This window comes from Coturnix japonica, chromosome 20, assembly GCF_001577835.2.
Source record: "Coturnix japonica isolate 7356 chromosome 20, Coturnix japonica 2.1, whole genome shotgun sequence".
Classification (NCBI taxonomy): Eukaryota; Metazoa; Chordata; class Aves; order Galliformes; family Phasianidae; genus Coturnix; species Coturnix japonica.
In genome coordinates, this window is record NC_029535.1 from 5,020,771 (window position 1) to 5,036,191 (window position 15,421).

Genomic DNA, 15,421 nt, shown 5'->3' on the forward strand with positions numbered 1-15,421 from the left:
TAGGCGTATTTGTGTTGTGTGTAAGATCTGAAATAATAGTTTATTCACTCTCATTTCTGAACTGTTTGAGTGATGTGTAGCGTGTAGCCCTTCATTGTGTAAACACAAATAATGTTTTCCTCTGGTGACTCAGATCCTATATGACACAGACTGGTCACTTGACGTTTTAAGTTAAGTAAGTTGTAGCTATTTATGTAAAAAGGACTGTCCTTGTATCACTTCCATCTAATGGTCCAGACTTTGTAGCTGGGATTGGCTCTCCAGGACGTATCTGATAGATACCAGGATTAGCCCAAACACCTGAACCTCTCCTGTCACCAGTACTAACATTCTTACTATTTTGTAAGAATACACAGTGCTGCTTACTGCCCTCAGCTTCGTTTTCAGCTCTTGGTAGTCTGTTCTGGGGGCTCAGTGGACAGTGGTATGTAAATCCTTGTGCTGGTAGCATGGAAGAGATAAGGAAATTTAATTTTGGGGTGGCAAATTCCAGGAAGAAAGGGAAAGCATTAATCAGAGGGGTGTAATCTCCAAGGAGACAAGTACCTCATTTCAATTCAGCATTTACCTTTGATGAAAACTTTAGTGAACATTATTATGTGGAATTTATATGAAGCCTGGGTTTAGGTAACCAACTTTAATATTTATACTCTTAGGGAAAAAACCTGAATCATTAGTAAGCATGCATAATTAATGAATAAATTATATTTTTCCTTTGTTTTCCTTCAGGTATAAGGAAATGCTAGATCTAGTGATATCACCCAGCCTGACTGTAAATAGAGAGTGCCCTGACAGACTGAAGCTTAACCTTACTAACATTTATGCCACGGCTCCAGATGACATAGAAGGTAGGCTGCTTCTTTTGTTTACTGCTTATTTGCTTTGGCATAATGTGTATGTATATAAAATAAGAGAGCTGGCCTCTGCTTCTAATGGTTAGCTCTATCACATAATGAGCAATTGGGGCTTCTGTTTGAGAATATCTGTAGTCACTCTATTTGTGGCTGAATCCTTCAAAATTGCTTTGAATGCAAACAGAGTTGAAATGTTTTACATAAACAGAGATCTGTGTATTGTGGGTGTAAACATATGCACACACGAGTATATCTGTTTGCTGGGATAAGTGCAGGTCTAAAAGATGTTTTGTGTAGAGCTGGTACTTTTGGTTTAGACATAACTAGAGCCCCAGCTCCTGGGGTGGCTGCACTGCTGCCAGTGGAGTGTGGCTCACAGGGGCTCCCAGGCCCAACAACACATTGTGTAGCCAAAAAATATTTTACCAAAGCACCCATGTGCCCCAGTTTGCATCACTGAGATCATTGCTGTCATCTCCAAATGGTTTGTCCTGCTGATGTCTGGTCTGAAGTTTCACATTTGGCAGGTAGCAAGGATAAATTCTTTCAGTGGTTGAGTTTCTGATGGAAATCTCTCTGTTTTTCTCCTCCTCATCCTCCTCTTCCTTCCCCCCAATGTTCAAGTGAAGGAAACAGAAGAATGTTAAATCTGCTAAAAAAATTATTGGCAAGTGATGCAGCTGAACTAGTTCTTGCTAGTACAATCCCAGCTATTGTTTGCTGCGGTCAGAATCTGTCAGCCTTCCTGTTCGAGGGGAGTTAGCAAAAGGCACTGACTATTATGTTGTAGTAGTATGTTTAACCCTTCATTTATAGACTCTTAAAAGCCAAGGAGAGGTTTTGTTTGAGTGTATGCTAAGGCATTAGAAATTGTGTGATTAAAACACAAACATCAGGATTGCCTATTTACAGGAGCAGTCAAAGGGATAAGAATCTAAAGGAAACATCCTTTTAAACATATGTGTTTGCAGAAAAGATTAGTGCTAGAAATGATTTTAAAATACATCATTCTGTAAACTCCTTGGTGCAGGAACTGTTTGTTATTATGCAATATAAATATAAGCCAACAGAGCACCTGTACCACAAAACGCCCGTATTCCAGAGACAGCTCATGTTGATAAGTTTCTTACAGAAATATTACAGTTGATTTTTTTTTTTTACGGGTTGATCCCTTGTTATTTCATAATTATGCTCTTTTAATGAAAATACTTGTTAATTTGGTGAACAGGAAAATACTTGTGTTTTTGTCAATCTCAGACTGCCTGAGTTGCAATATTAGATGTCTACTTTGTCAAGCATTCTTATCATGAAATTTGCATCTATGTCAATATATTTTTCAACTACACATTCTGCCTGTATCTCTACACATTTGGGTAGAAACAAATAGTTTAAACCTGTACTGTTGACAATGAGGGTGTGGCATACTGCATATTCATACACAGTGAATCCCTGTTTGGTATTTACTCTGTATTTACCAGTTTCAAAATTGAAAAAAGTAATCAGAAGATATAATATTTTTAAATAGAAAAGCCATTAAACTGGTGCTCAAACTGCCCGTTCTGCTGTTTTTCAAATATGGAAGACATTATGAATGAAATGAATTGAAATATTAATACATATATATGATTCTCTAATACAATTCTATTGGGTAATGAGGAACAGAATGGTAGAAATTGTATAGCTTTTTTTTTAACAATCTAAAAATCTAATTGCCTAATTATTTTCTTTCAGGTAAGTCAAAGCAATCTTTTCATAGCAAGTATGAAGGTGAGTCAGGTAAGCTTGCATTTGGGTTTAAAAGCAGCCTTTTTTTTCTATACCTGTATACGTGTATCTATATCTACATATATGTATATTTATATATGATCCTTTACTCTGCTTTACTCTGTTTTGCTGTTTTTTTTTAATAAAATATCTCTGCCTCTTGCTGTGGAAATAGGTTTGTATTAGCCACATTCTAGAGGATCAAGAGTAGGGTCGCTGATGGGTTTTACTTTTGGTAGGTTCTTCTGGAAATGTAAGAGCATAGAGAATTCTTGATGGTTTTGTTCCAGTCAGTGCCCACAGAGGGGGATGGGGTGATAGGGTGTATAGTCCCTTCCTTGGCAGTTGATGTGCTCTCTTCTTTTCTGAGCTGTCCTGTGTGAATGGATTGCTGTGCAGATCAGGTGTTGCAGAGGGCCCTGGAAGAAGTCCCAAGGGGATTGTAGATGTGATATTTCTCCTTCCATAGGGCTTTGGGGGCGTAGTCAGTCTGAGGGAGAACTCCTGCAGAACTGGGGGACAACTTGGGAGAAGTGGGATCAGGAAAGTCAGGCTTGAATTTGTTGTGCAGATGGGTACAATAAGAAGGGTATGGTGCAGAATAGTACTTCAGGGAAGTGAGAGCAAAGTGTAGGTGATACAAGTGTATTTTATGGCAGTGGCTGTATTGGGATGAGTTTTTTTTGTTTTTAATGCCCAGCAAGGAGAAGAGGGATCAGGCATGACATGGTGCTAGGAAAGGCATTACAGTTCAGCACACAGGCTTGTGAGCAGATGAGGTCTGTTTGCTGCCCAGACAGATGTACTCAAGTTACATTTTTCCCTTAGCAGCAGCACTGTGTAGTCATTCCCAGCTCACTCTGAAATGTATTCCCCCTGGTTATCGGCGCCTTTATTGCCAAAGCCGTTTTTCCTGAAGTAACTCAATGCTGCAGTAACATTTCTGATCTGTTCTAGCCAAAAGTGTAGTTAGTAAACACTACAGTTATTCCAGAGAAGAGAGAAAGGAGTACATGGATACTTCAAAATTTTGTTAATCATCTCTGAAGGTGTCCAGGTTTGTGAAAAAAGGGTCTTCTTTTTTAAGGAAGTGTGTATTCTACGTATTTTAATCTGTTAAGAAAATAGAATTATTTCTTATAAAAGAGCTCTTTTTTCACTATTATTATTAGATATATAAATTAACATTCTAAAAAAAATAATATATTGTAATTAATTTGTTGTTGCTGTTAAGAGTCTTGTACTTCCATTGGGGTTTTTCCATTTATTTGCTCCCATAAGTCAACAAAGATGAAAACAGACTTTTAATACAATTTACTTAAAAAAAAACATATCAGATTGAATAACTCTCTTAAAAATATATTTGTGGTATTATTGTGTTATGATGTAGAATGATAAAGCTGTTAAAATATTGCGGAAAAAGGTTGTTGAAGAAAGAACATTTATAAAAGAGTGTTAAACCAGGAAGAATGAATATTTCATATTCAAGCTCGTCAAATCATTTTGGAAATTCTCTGCAGATTTATGGCATAACAAGTTACTCAAACCCAAAGGACTATTTGAATTTATTTAGATCTTATGTATATTTGCATATTTCATTAAATAAGCCATACTTTATATGTTTAATTTGCCAACTTACAAACTGCTGAACAAATGAAGTGATTTTGTTTTGGAAACTTTGAACTGAGGATAATACATCTATAGCATGGTGGGTATGTCTATGACAAGGCATGGGACACCACTGTGGGTGTTTCCTGCCTGGTGATGGCAATGTGCAGCACTGGGGACACTGCTGGAGTCTACTTTTCCACTCAGCCTGTGCTCCTGCGGTGGAGAGATCTGCCTAACGTTGGGTAATATTTCCTATCCCATGTAACAAATTGCATGATATATGCCAGCAGCTAATGTGGAGGGTGGTGGTGCTACAGTCAGCAGAGAACGTGATGGTTGATGTTCTTCTCCCTGGAGAAACTGCATGCAATTAGTCTGGCGTGCTGATTGATACAGACAGCAGATAGAGAGGCTGTATGTGTAGTGCCTAATATCATAATTAATAATTGTGAAGGTGTGTTGGCATTTATACTGCTGTAATAACACTGACTCCAATCAGGGTTAGAGAATCACAATTTGGATGGCATAATGAAGGCAACCTGCATAATTCTTACAGTGGCATTTGAGTACAGTATTTTCAGTACAATTTGCAGGCAACTTTCAGCTTTTAATGTAGATTATTTTAATGAAATTAAGCATAGATATAACTCCAGATAAAAATGGGGGCAATTTTTTCTTTGGTGGTGTTGCAGGTCACAACTGTTTGATACACTGGCAATCACCTTGCATGGTTTACTTGTGTGATGTATTTTCTACTGGTTTCATTTACTGTTTTTCATTATTGCCAAGTCAGTAAGGTAGGTTAATGCAAAAAATCAGGACTGATGATTAAAAGTGGTATACTTCTTATATTTATTTTGTCTCTGCATGTTTTGGCATTTTATTATTTAAAAGAAAGTGAGTCGTGGTTTAGGACAGTGTCAAAAAAAGCCAAATAATTTCAGTTATCATTATAGTTTCCTTTCTAGCTTTTAGTGTATGATTCATCCTACCAAAGCCCAACTTCATGTTTTACATCAGACATGTGAGAAAAAGAAAATAGCTCAATCAATCAGTAGTACCATCAGTTAACTAAAACTGTATTTATTTGTTGTTAAGTAGGTAATAGCTTTATCTCTTCAGCTCTTTGGAGATTCACTCCAAAACAGTATCTCCTAATTACTATGTGTTTTTCTCAAACCAGCAATTGTAAAAACAGCGGTATCATCTTGGTTGTAGAAATGAACATGATGAAAATCTAAGACCCTTTAATTTCGTTTTCCAGGCAACAGCAAAGCAGCACCACAGTGTCCTCTCCATCTGTACTCAACAAAGTGAGTGTTCCTGCCAAGTGCTGTCATTTAAAAAACATATTTTGCTAAACAGCCATTCTGTGTGGACTTCTGTCACATTAAAGGGCATTTGTCTTAAGCCTATCCACCTGCTCCTCTGTATGTCTCATGCCCAGTTAAGAAATAGTCCCTAATCTTGCTAAATATGGAATGAAAGAAGTTTTGAGGTACTATGTGCCATACATTTGTACCCTTGGGAATCCAAACCTTATCACTTTGAGTGTTATTTTGTTTATTAGTGAGGAATATGTAAAAATGTCAGAGGTTTCTCATGTTGCTGTGTTGTTTGACAAACAAAATGAAACACAACAATCACAGTATTGAGGTTTTTTTAACTTGCACATATTTTGCACAGCCCTAGATTTCTTATACCTGTAGGCACCTTAATCTTCATAATTTGAATCAGTAGCTATACACTAAAACAAACTTTTGCCCCAGCCTAGTAAATTCTGAGCTCCTAAAATATGGATTGTGTTTTATCAAAACATCTAGAAATTTTTACATGTGCTCTAGGAGATTGTGCAGTAACTATTGCCTTAGACCTTCTGTTTTCTTGTTCTTAATAGACATTATCCCCATATAGTGACAGTCCAGACTTTCCCAGCAATGGCAACATATGGACAGACTCAGTACAGTGCAGGAATCCAGCAGGCTGCTGCATACACTTCCTACCCTCCTCCTGCGCAGCCCTATGGCATACCTTCCTACAGTGAGTACTCTGATGTCATGTTACTTTTGAGGGTATCTTCTTCCTTTTGCTCCTAGAAAAACTTATTTGAAGACTTAAGGTTTAGAATGAAAAGTCATTTCTATACTGGGAGCGTTCACTTATTCATCATAAAGGAAAAGCTGAATTTGTTAAAAATGGTAGGATTACTTTGAACTATCTGTCAACTCCTTTTATCTTGGGATATGGTCTTACAGACTACTTAAGGTTGAAGATGGTGAGTAATAGGATAGGAGATAGTATGAAAAACTCATGTTCAGTAGGATATTCCACTTAATGAGTGAGCAGGAGCTGTGACTGTTGCCATGACTCACTACAGTGCAGTGAATATAGTATTTAGGTAAAGTCCACCTTGCCTTTTTTGATGTCTCCTGGGGTTTCAATGATAAAAGCTATTTTAGGAAAAAAATTCTGCATGCTATTGCAGAAGATCTGGGACACAAAGCAAAGTAGGACACTGGTGAAAAGATACACAGAGTACTTTGGCTTTGGAAGACTGTATTTAAATGAATGGTTGTTAGCTATAATTGCTATGATTATGGTCAACTTTTGTTCCCTACACAGCCTCACAAGCAGCTGTGGGGAGATAGTGCTGGGCTGAGAGCAGCTGGAGGAATCAGGCAGAGAACTAACTAAACCAGCACTCCTAATGGTGGAAAGCCTGGCAAACCAAGTGTTAAATGTCTTCAAGCTGTGCATTCTGTTGAGGCAATTAGGAAGTTCTTTCCACTCCTGAAGACCAAAGGGATACTGCTCTTGCTTAGGCACAGTTCTTTAACAGAAAGTTTTGAGGCTCCTTACTCTGAGCTGATCTCATGAGTGCTGAGTATTGCAGCTTCATAGTTCTGTTTCTGCTGCTGGTTTCTCTCACACTCTTAAACACCTAAATTTGCTTGGCAATTACAGTATCCTTTCCCAACAAGATTTTATACAGCCTTTGATAGCACTTTTCCTGAAGGGAAATTCAGTGCAATAGTCTGGAAGGTCAGGGAAATGGTCTTGGCAGAGATGAAGGTCTACCAGGATGATGAGAGGAATGTTGAGACCCTTTCCTGGAGCTACTTGTGTGTTTGCATCAGCTGGCTGATTTCCAAGACAAACTCTGAACAGTTGTCCTGTTAGAGCAGGTGAAAGTAGAGCCATTTGCTACTGCCTTGAGTCTTTAGGGCATACATGTGTCAGGCCCATATGCTGCTTATAAATCCTGTAGATGACCTCTTAGCATCCTTGAGCAGTGATTTCCCTCCCCCAGCTCATATACCCTCTCTAAGATACTCAGCACAGCATATGAAAAACTCCACCTGGCTGACAACCAAGAACAATGAAGCAGTATTGTTTTTAGGCACAAAAATAAAACTCAGCCAGTTTCTAGACAAAACAGAACATTGTGTGGAAATTAATTTGGTGCTAAGTTATTTCACTGTCTGACAACAATTTTAGTCTTCCAGAAAGGCCCATTCGCTGAAGATTAATTGTAGCCCGGGTAGATGGAGTGTTTGCATGCACAGTGCTGATGTAATTGAAAATCATGGGATGTTATGAAAAGAGGCTTCTCTGCACACACTCGCAAATCCCTTTACTTCCCCAGCAGTAATGGACACGGACGCCTGCACTAACACATGTTCACTCACTGTCCAAATTAACTTCCTGCATTTCACAATACAGCATTGTCATATTGATGCTAACTTGCACTCAGATTGTATTGCAGCTATTTTCACCTAAATCTTAAAGAAGTAGTTTTATTATAGAAGATATCATCTGGGGAAAATTGTTACCAACTTCAGCAAATGCAGACTTGTTGCTTCTAAGAGTCATTAAGCTAGAAAACAGCACGTTTGGTTAAAGGCATGTGAATTCAACTTATCTTTTGACAAGCTTGTTTGTAAATGCTAGCAGATAACAACATCCTGGGAATCATATAAATCCAAGGCCAGAACATCAACAGGATCTTTGTTTAGCTCTAGTGCTCAGGATGTGTCCATGGCTGTTTTTTGTTTTGTGCAAATAGGTATGCAAAGAAGGAGGAGGATCACACCCAAGGGTTCATAATAAGACACACCTTTCAGCTGTTTATATTAACAATACAGCTGTAGAATCTTGGCAGCATCTCTGAATAAAATATCAACCCTTTTTACTATCAGCAAAGGTTTCATCAGTGCTTGAATCAGCAAGTGCTGCTGCTCCAGTAAACTGTCAGTTAAATTGCCTGACTGTAGTAATGAAAATATTTTGTGGCTTCAGGACTTACATTTACTGTTCCTGAACTGTATGTTATATCCAGGTGAATAAATGATAACCCTCCTGTATGACCTGCTAATAAATACTTAATTACCAAACCTGAAGACATAATGGAAGTAAAAGATATGTCTACTGAGAACAGAAGTCTTGAGGTTGATTTGCTGCAGGTCCTGTTGCTTTGTTAATCATTGCTTGCATCTGATAGCTGTTCAGAAAGGTTTTGAGCCAGTGAGTTTGTTTAACACCAAAACAAAACTGTTTTTCCATAAATTGTTTTTGAAAACAGTGTTAATTGTATTTGCTTCTCTATCTTAAGAAAAGTTCATTCAGGTGTTTCTCACTCAAATACTGGTTGCGGTGAATGCGCTTGACTTTATTACTTGATAGCTCTTTAAGTAATGAAGATAATTAAAAAAAAAAAAAAAAAGGTAAAGTATAGGGTAAAATCTAACTGAAATATTGAGAATTCCTAATCTTTATTTTTTATAACTTTACGTGACAAAACACACATTCTGCTCATGGTTCCTGCGATGTGCTCCAAAGGCATCAAAACAGAGGACAGCCTGAGCCATTCCCCAGGACAGAGTGGGTTTCTTAGCTATGGATCCAGTTTCAGTACCCCGACTGCTGGGCAAGCACCGTATACCTACCAGATGCATGGTAAGTACAGCTTGCTGCTTTGTGAGATGTATCTTGAGAAGTCAGAATGACATACATTATATCAGCTCATCTTTTGCCATTAAAAAGTTTAGTAAGAGACAGAGTAGGGGAGAAAGTAAGATTTTGGAGGTTTGTTGTGGTTATCAAGGAATTAATTTCTGGCAAAAGTACTGGATTTAGCACTGAGACACCCTAGCAAAATCTTGTTTATGACCAATTTAAGCTTTGCCTGCAGAAACTGTTGTGTTTGTTGTCTACATTTTTAACTCATAAAGTACCAACATCATTGAACAAGGCTACCAGGTAAAGTAAAATTCTGAAAAGCAGAGGTAAAAGCAGCTGTTTTTTCCCCAAGGTTCCTGAGAAAAGAATTAAAAAGTTTAGCACAATTGTTTTACTACTGTCAAAATGTTAACTGATTATATAATAATGAACTGAATTTCCTTATGTCTTCAGTGACGTTGCCTTTTGCTCTGAGCTTTGTAACACTTTATTTTGTTGTATAACCAAGAAGGTCAAAATACACTTCATTCCTAAAGGTAAAACTTATTGTTAGTTGTTCAGTTTCAGAAGCTGTACAAAACACCAAATTCCACGAGACTCAGTGTTGATTTGCCAACTCCAGGGAAGCCATGGAATGGTATAGAGCTGAAATACAGAAAAGTGGGAAGTAAATTAAAATGTTGGAAGTTCATGGAAGTTGTGATTCCTTTTTACCCATTTTTTTTAGCATGGAACTATGTTTCTTCAAGTATTTTAATGTTGCTTGTCGGAAAGAGAGGTTTTTGTTTTCTTGACTGTTATGACATGTTATTTCCTCCGGTATGCCTTGTTCCTGCTCTTTGTGAATTACATTGATTGATTTTTATTTTATTTTATTTTGTTTTAGTTTGCTGAGTCATAAAATGTGAATTGGAGGAGCAGTGTTAAAATTTGGATATACTCTGTTAATCTGAACATAGTTTTTGTTTCCTGTTTTACTCCTTAAAAATATCAGTCTTGCCTTGAGATTGTGTTTCACTGTCAGCAGGAGAAGTCCTCTCTCTTTGGTAAAACTAGTTTGCATAACCAGCAGTGGTAGATGCTGGAGCTTGATGGCTTGGTTGCTGCTTTGTCAGAAGGCTGAAGTATGGTGTATGTACCCTCCTGTTCTGATTCCTGACTAACCACTGTGTGATTAGATGCTAATGATTGTTGCAACACTGTTGACTCAGCATAGGCATTTTCTTTTCCTGCCAATGGAAGATCAGTGTATTCCCATCAATGTTTCTGCTGCTTTGTGTTTTCCCAGAATGCAGCTCCCACATGTGCTTTGTGTTAGCTTAGAAGAATCTGAGCTATTTGGGAAGGCAAACTCTTGATTCGTTTGGGACCGAAGTTTTTAAGATGGCCCCTTTGTTCAATCAAGAGGTTTAGACAAACTAGTTTTGTTTAATCAGCACTTGAAAATGTTACACTTGTAAGGAATACTGGCAATTGAGAATGTTGTACAAAATGGGCTGAAAAAAACTTTATGCAGAGGTGTATGAGCATGAGTGTACCCAAGATGCTTTTCTAGGGTGATGCTATGTCTTTAGATAAATTTGCTCCTTTCATTCAGATTTTTATGTGAGACAGATAATCTCAGCCAGCTCACTAAGCTGTCAACACAAAAGGAAAACTGTTTCTGCATGTGGCAGGTGCTTACTCCAAGGCAAAAGGAGCAGAAGTAAATGTGTCTTCCTTTTGTAAACAGATATTTCCACCCTTCTCCTTGCTTATGAAGGGGAACAGTCTGAAGCTCCCTGACCATGCAGTTTATTTACCTTGTTGAGTGCTGGTGAAAGGTTTGAGTGAGAAGCTGGGACCCTTCCTGTGCTGAGTGCTACTGAGGAATGTGCACTCTGTGCTTTCCCACGCTGCAGCACCTGGGGGCAGGGAGGCAATTCTTCCATCTCCTTAATCCAATCGAGCAACTCTCCAATGCCACCCAAGCTCCAGGACCGTTGGGACTTCTGCCAAGTTCACATCAGCCTTGTTGGTCACCCCATTAATGACCCCAGGCAGGGACTTCAGTGATGAGATTAAACAGCTGATGGTGCAAATTTTTATTTAAATACTTTTATAAAATCGAATTCCAGGGGGACCTTAAGAGTCAAGCACTTAACCGTCACTTCAAGGATAAAATATTTACTACACGTAATAGAGATCTTGAAGAGTCTAACAAGTGCAGCAGATCAACAAGGAAGGACATCTCCAGGAGTGTCTGCTGCTTAGTTTTGCATTTTAAAGTGTGAGAGGAAAAAATGCTTTTTTTTCAAGCTAGCTCTGTGAATATTGTAAGTTGGTAATACCTCAGGTACCTAACTGAAATAACATTTGACTGCTGTTGGCTTCTATTGAACATCAGCTCCCAGAGCAACATAGTGAAGTTGACTGTAGGCAGGCGTGGGTGGTCAGGCCATGAATCTGGAGCAGCTTGTGCAGACTATGCAAATCCACACAGTCCCCTAGCTTATGAATTGCATGGCCAGGAAATAGGTGTGTTATGCCAGTCACCAAGGAATAATGACCTTTTGGATGACAAATATTTTGTCTCATAAGGCTCTAGGACAAATGGTCTCCTTCAGTACGTGCCCAGGTAGTTGGAGCTGTTTGGTTTTCTCTCATGTTTCTTTGGAACCAACACAAGCTCTGGCTGGGATGTAAGTGTTAGGTTGAAGCCTCACCTCCCTGATGGCTCTTTTAGCACTTCTGAAGCCAGATTTCCTCAAGTCTGTTGATTTTCTCCACAAACACAGATGATGCACATGCAGTGGTGTAGTGTTTAGCTTTTCATTTGTAACTGCAGTTACCAACTATATCCTGGATCTTGAGCAAGAACAGAATCCACTGAAAAGCAATAACGAGGATAAAACATTCTTTCAGTTACTAAGTGGTAAAGAAAAAAAAAAAGCAAAACTATTTTACAGACAGCCAGAAGGGGAAATCTATTTTCATGCTTTCCTAGCATGAAAATAAATTAAATGTGGAAGGACTTATAAGCCAAATAGCTAATGCAGTATGTCACACACATCTATATATGAAAGATGAGGTTGGCAAGTTCCATATCTGCCAGAAAAGACATGAAACTATAACACAAAGGTACTATAGATTGAAATAATGATTTTAATTTCCATGTAGCACAGTGGATATGATAGTGTTTTGGCAGACTGAGTAACATTCAAATAGACTGAAATGTGGTATTACTTTCTCTGAAGGAATGACTTTATTCTCTTGTTTTTAATCGGTGCTGTATGCAGTGTTGACTCAGGTCATTACTGTATTTACAAAATTAATTAGTTGTAATGAGGCTACAGTATCTGAGATATGTGTGAGACCAGTTCAGGGATGTAACTCATCTTTAGAGCTGTAAATCAGAAGAGAAGGTAACAGCTTGCATTGCATTACTTTTCTGTCCTTGATGTAAAAAAAATTGTAATATTGTGGGGGAAAAAAAGGCTGCTTCAGGTCCGTGCTGTTTCCTAATGGATCTTTATACAAGTTTGCAGCTGCAGTACCGACTCCTCAAAGAGCACCACAGTCTATGTATCAGAAATATATTTGCTCCTTAACATATATTTTTCAACATTTCCATGTTCTTACAATTTAGCAGTTTTGTGAGCTGTTCAGAGTTTTGGTAAAATTATTATTCAGTAAAAAAATAGCCTACAAGTCACAAAGATTGTATTTGACTTCTGCCCCATGGAGCTTCCCATCTAAATTGGCAACTGAATAAACCACTTCTTGTTGTGGAAGGATCTTCAGAAGCTAATGACTTGAAGCCAATGACACGAAGCCATTCTGCTTTCAGGCTTCTCTGCGCTATCGGTAACAGTGCAGACCTAAGTTGCAGCAGGGCAAGCAATTACACTTGTGTTCTGCCAAGCACAGTCATACCCAAATGAGTCTGTTCCTCAAAGAAAGAGAACAGGTCATCTTTCACCCCTGGCAATTTCAGATCAAATCTCTGGTGTGCTTCTCTTTGTCTGCAATACCACACCTACTAGAGTTCATTAAGATTAGTGAAACCATCCGCATTTCATAATAATTAAGAATTATAAAAATTTTCATCCATCCAAATAGCCAGTCAGAGCATGAAGTGAATGTTTCAATTAAAATATGTTGGTGTGGGAGGGAAAGGCTTGTTTAAAACAAACTTTTGGGGTGTTTTTGTTGTTTGTTTGTTTTACAACCCTCAGAAATGTTGTTTATACATTCACTCTCCAGACATCATATTTTCCTGTGCATTTTACATGTGACCTTACCTAGTTTTGCAACACTTTCTATTTTGCTTGGTTACTGGAGGAGTTTCTTGATGCTGCAAACAGTTGCTTTGGATTTGTGCAGGCAGTAGATGCTTTATCCAGTCGTGCTGGTAATTAGCATCATCCCTCATTCCCCTCCTTGCTGCATCTTTTCTGATGTGTTGATCTTCCCGTCCCTTGTCCTGCAAATGTTAGTACTGATGACCTTCTGTTCACTTGGAAAAATAGTTTGGACTTCACATTAGTGTATCAGAATGGAATCTGATCCTGTGTGGGAGTAAATGTACTGTCAAATGTATAAGGAAATCTGTGGAATGTAACAAACTTATCATTTAATCGGCTATGTGAAATACTAAGAGAAATTTGTGCTAGCACGTTAGCTAACATAGAAAACCATAAGCAATGGCAGCCAGCTTATAGCGTATTTCCTGTGGTCACATGAGCTTGTGTTACCCCCTTATTGCACATCAGGGCATCTCTTCTCAGCTTGTCATTAATACCAAGACAATGCCTTGCTCTTCACTTATTATTGCTAAAATGACAGCTGGAATGAAACTATGAAATTGCACAACAGTTAAAACTATGCAGATTCTGTTGTTGGGCAGGAAAAGATTTGACCATTTCTTTTTAATAGCCAAATTAATCTACCCACAAAATACTTTTTACATTACAAAGGAAAATTCAGTTACGTAACTAGGATAACTTTCCTTTGCCAAGGAATTGCAAAGCAGTATTGAGCTCAGTGCAGACATAAATTTGGGGCCAAGGACCTACGCAGTGAAATTCTTTGCTACTGCTGAGCATTTGTTTTCTTTGTAGAGTCCATTCTGATCAGCTGTCAAATAATGAATGAATAGAAAGTGTCGTGTCTTTGTGCAATACTGATTTGAAATGGGCTAACTATGTATGTTGTTTATGTTTGTGGAATGAATTGCTTTTGCTTGAGACAAAGTAAAATCTGACTATTTAATTGATTGAAATGTTCCATTATGCTGAAAACATTTTGGCTCTTGTTAGTATCTGGATAATGTTTTCAAAGAGGTGCCTGAATTTCTTGCAACTGTGTGCCAGTTTGTTACATACTCAATATGAGCCCGTAAATATCTATTTGGCATGAATAGTTAGCTGTACATGCATGAATTTTGCAAAGGAAGTGACATGTTTTATTTTAAGCCTGATTCCTTTAGTGATTGGTGATGAAATGTATGAGAAGGGCAGATTTCAGCTTGCACTTCAGAACTGGGGACCATGCTCTGTTACACAGATAGTGAATCCATCTGAAGTCACAGAAAATAAAGGACAGGGAGAGAATGTTCTCAGTGAACTGTAACTCAGATGCCTTAGGTTCATAAAATTAAAACCTCAGTAGAAAATGAGTGGCCTCTTTCAAAAGCTTCTGCTTCACAGATGGTTTGCATTAGTTGCAGTCTAAAACTGTGGCAGCAAAGCTGTCCTCCACTCCATGGTGAGTTCAGCAGGGAGAGGCCTCTCTTCAGGAGAGGTCAGACCTCACTTTTTACAGTGTAAATACAAGTTTTCCCAGAATAACAGCACAGTCACCCTTTCAAAGATTTCTAAACATGAGAGGCTGACCACGCTACATTTACTTTGTTTTAAAACCAGTTATCTTACAGGAGAGGGAACTCATAGGGAGAAGCAAAGGTGTTGACAGTGATGCACTATAAGCTGCAAGGATCTGTGCTACTGCTATCCAAGGAGAGGAGCCCGCTTTAGCTTTTCCCATTTCCTGCTTTTTTTGGTGCTTCTATTTGGAAACCTTATGGTCATTGATATTCAAATATATTCATAGGTCCTTATTAAGTAAGGAAGGACTTGGAAAGGGGATGTGCCATGGGAGTTTCAGAGGAATAACAGAAAATGAGTATTTTGAAATACTAGCTTTGAAAATATTTAGGAATAACTTTTTCCTCAATGTGAAGAACAATGTGG

The 15,421-nt window shown here is 38.2% G+C and overlaps 1 protein-coding gene across 7 annotated transcripts in view; it reads left to right on the top strand.

The window, feature by feature from the left end:
* Positions 1–15,421, top strand: part of EYA2 (EYA transcriptional coactivator and phosphatase 2) — a 90,267-nt gene that overhangs the window by 33,283 nt on the left and 41,563 nt on the right. For 6 of the 7 annotated variants that reach the window (XM_015881571.2, XM_015881569.2, XM_015881568.2 and 3 more), the window contains exons 2-5: positions 730–848; positions 5,494–5,542; positions 6,127–6,269; positions 9,069–9,185. In XM_015881571.2, coding sequence (XP_015737057.1) covers positions 740–848; positions 5,494–5,542; positions 6,127–6,269; positions 9,069–9,185 — 418 coding nt within the window. In that variant the 5' untranslated portion in view covers positions 730–739. Of the gene's footprint in view, positions 1–206; positions 425–729; positions 849–5,493; positions 5,543–6,126; positions 6,270–9,068; positions 9,186–15,421 lie in introns of those variants that run through there. The other variant, XM_015881572.2, reaches the window with a different exon arrangement.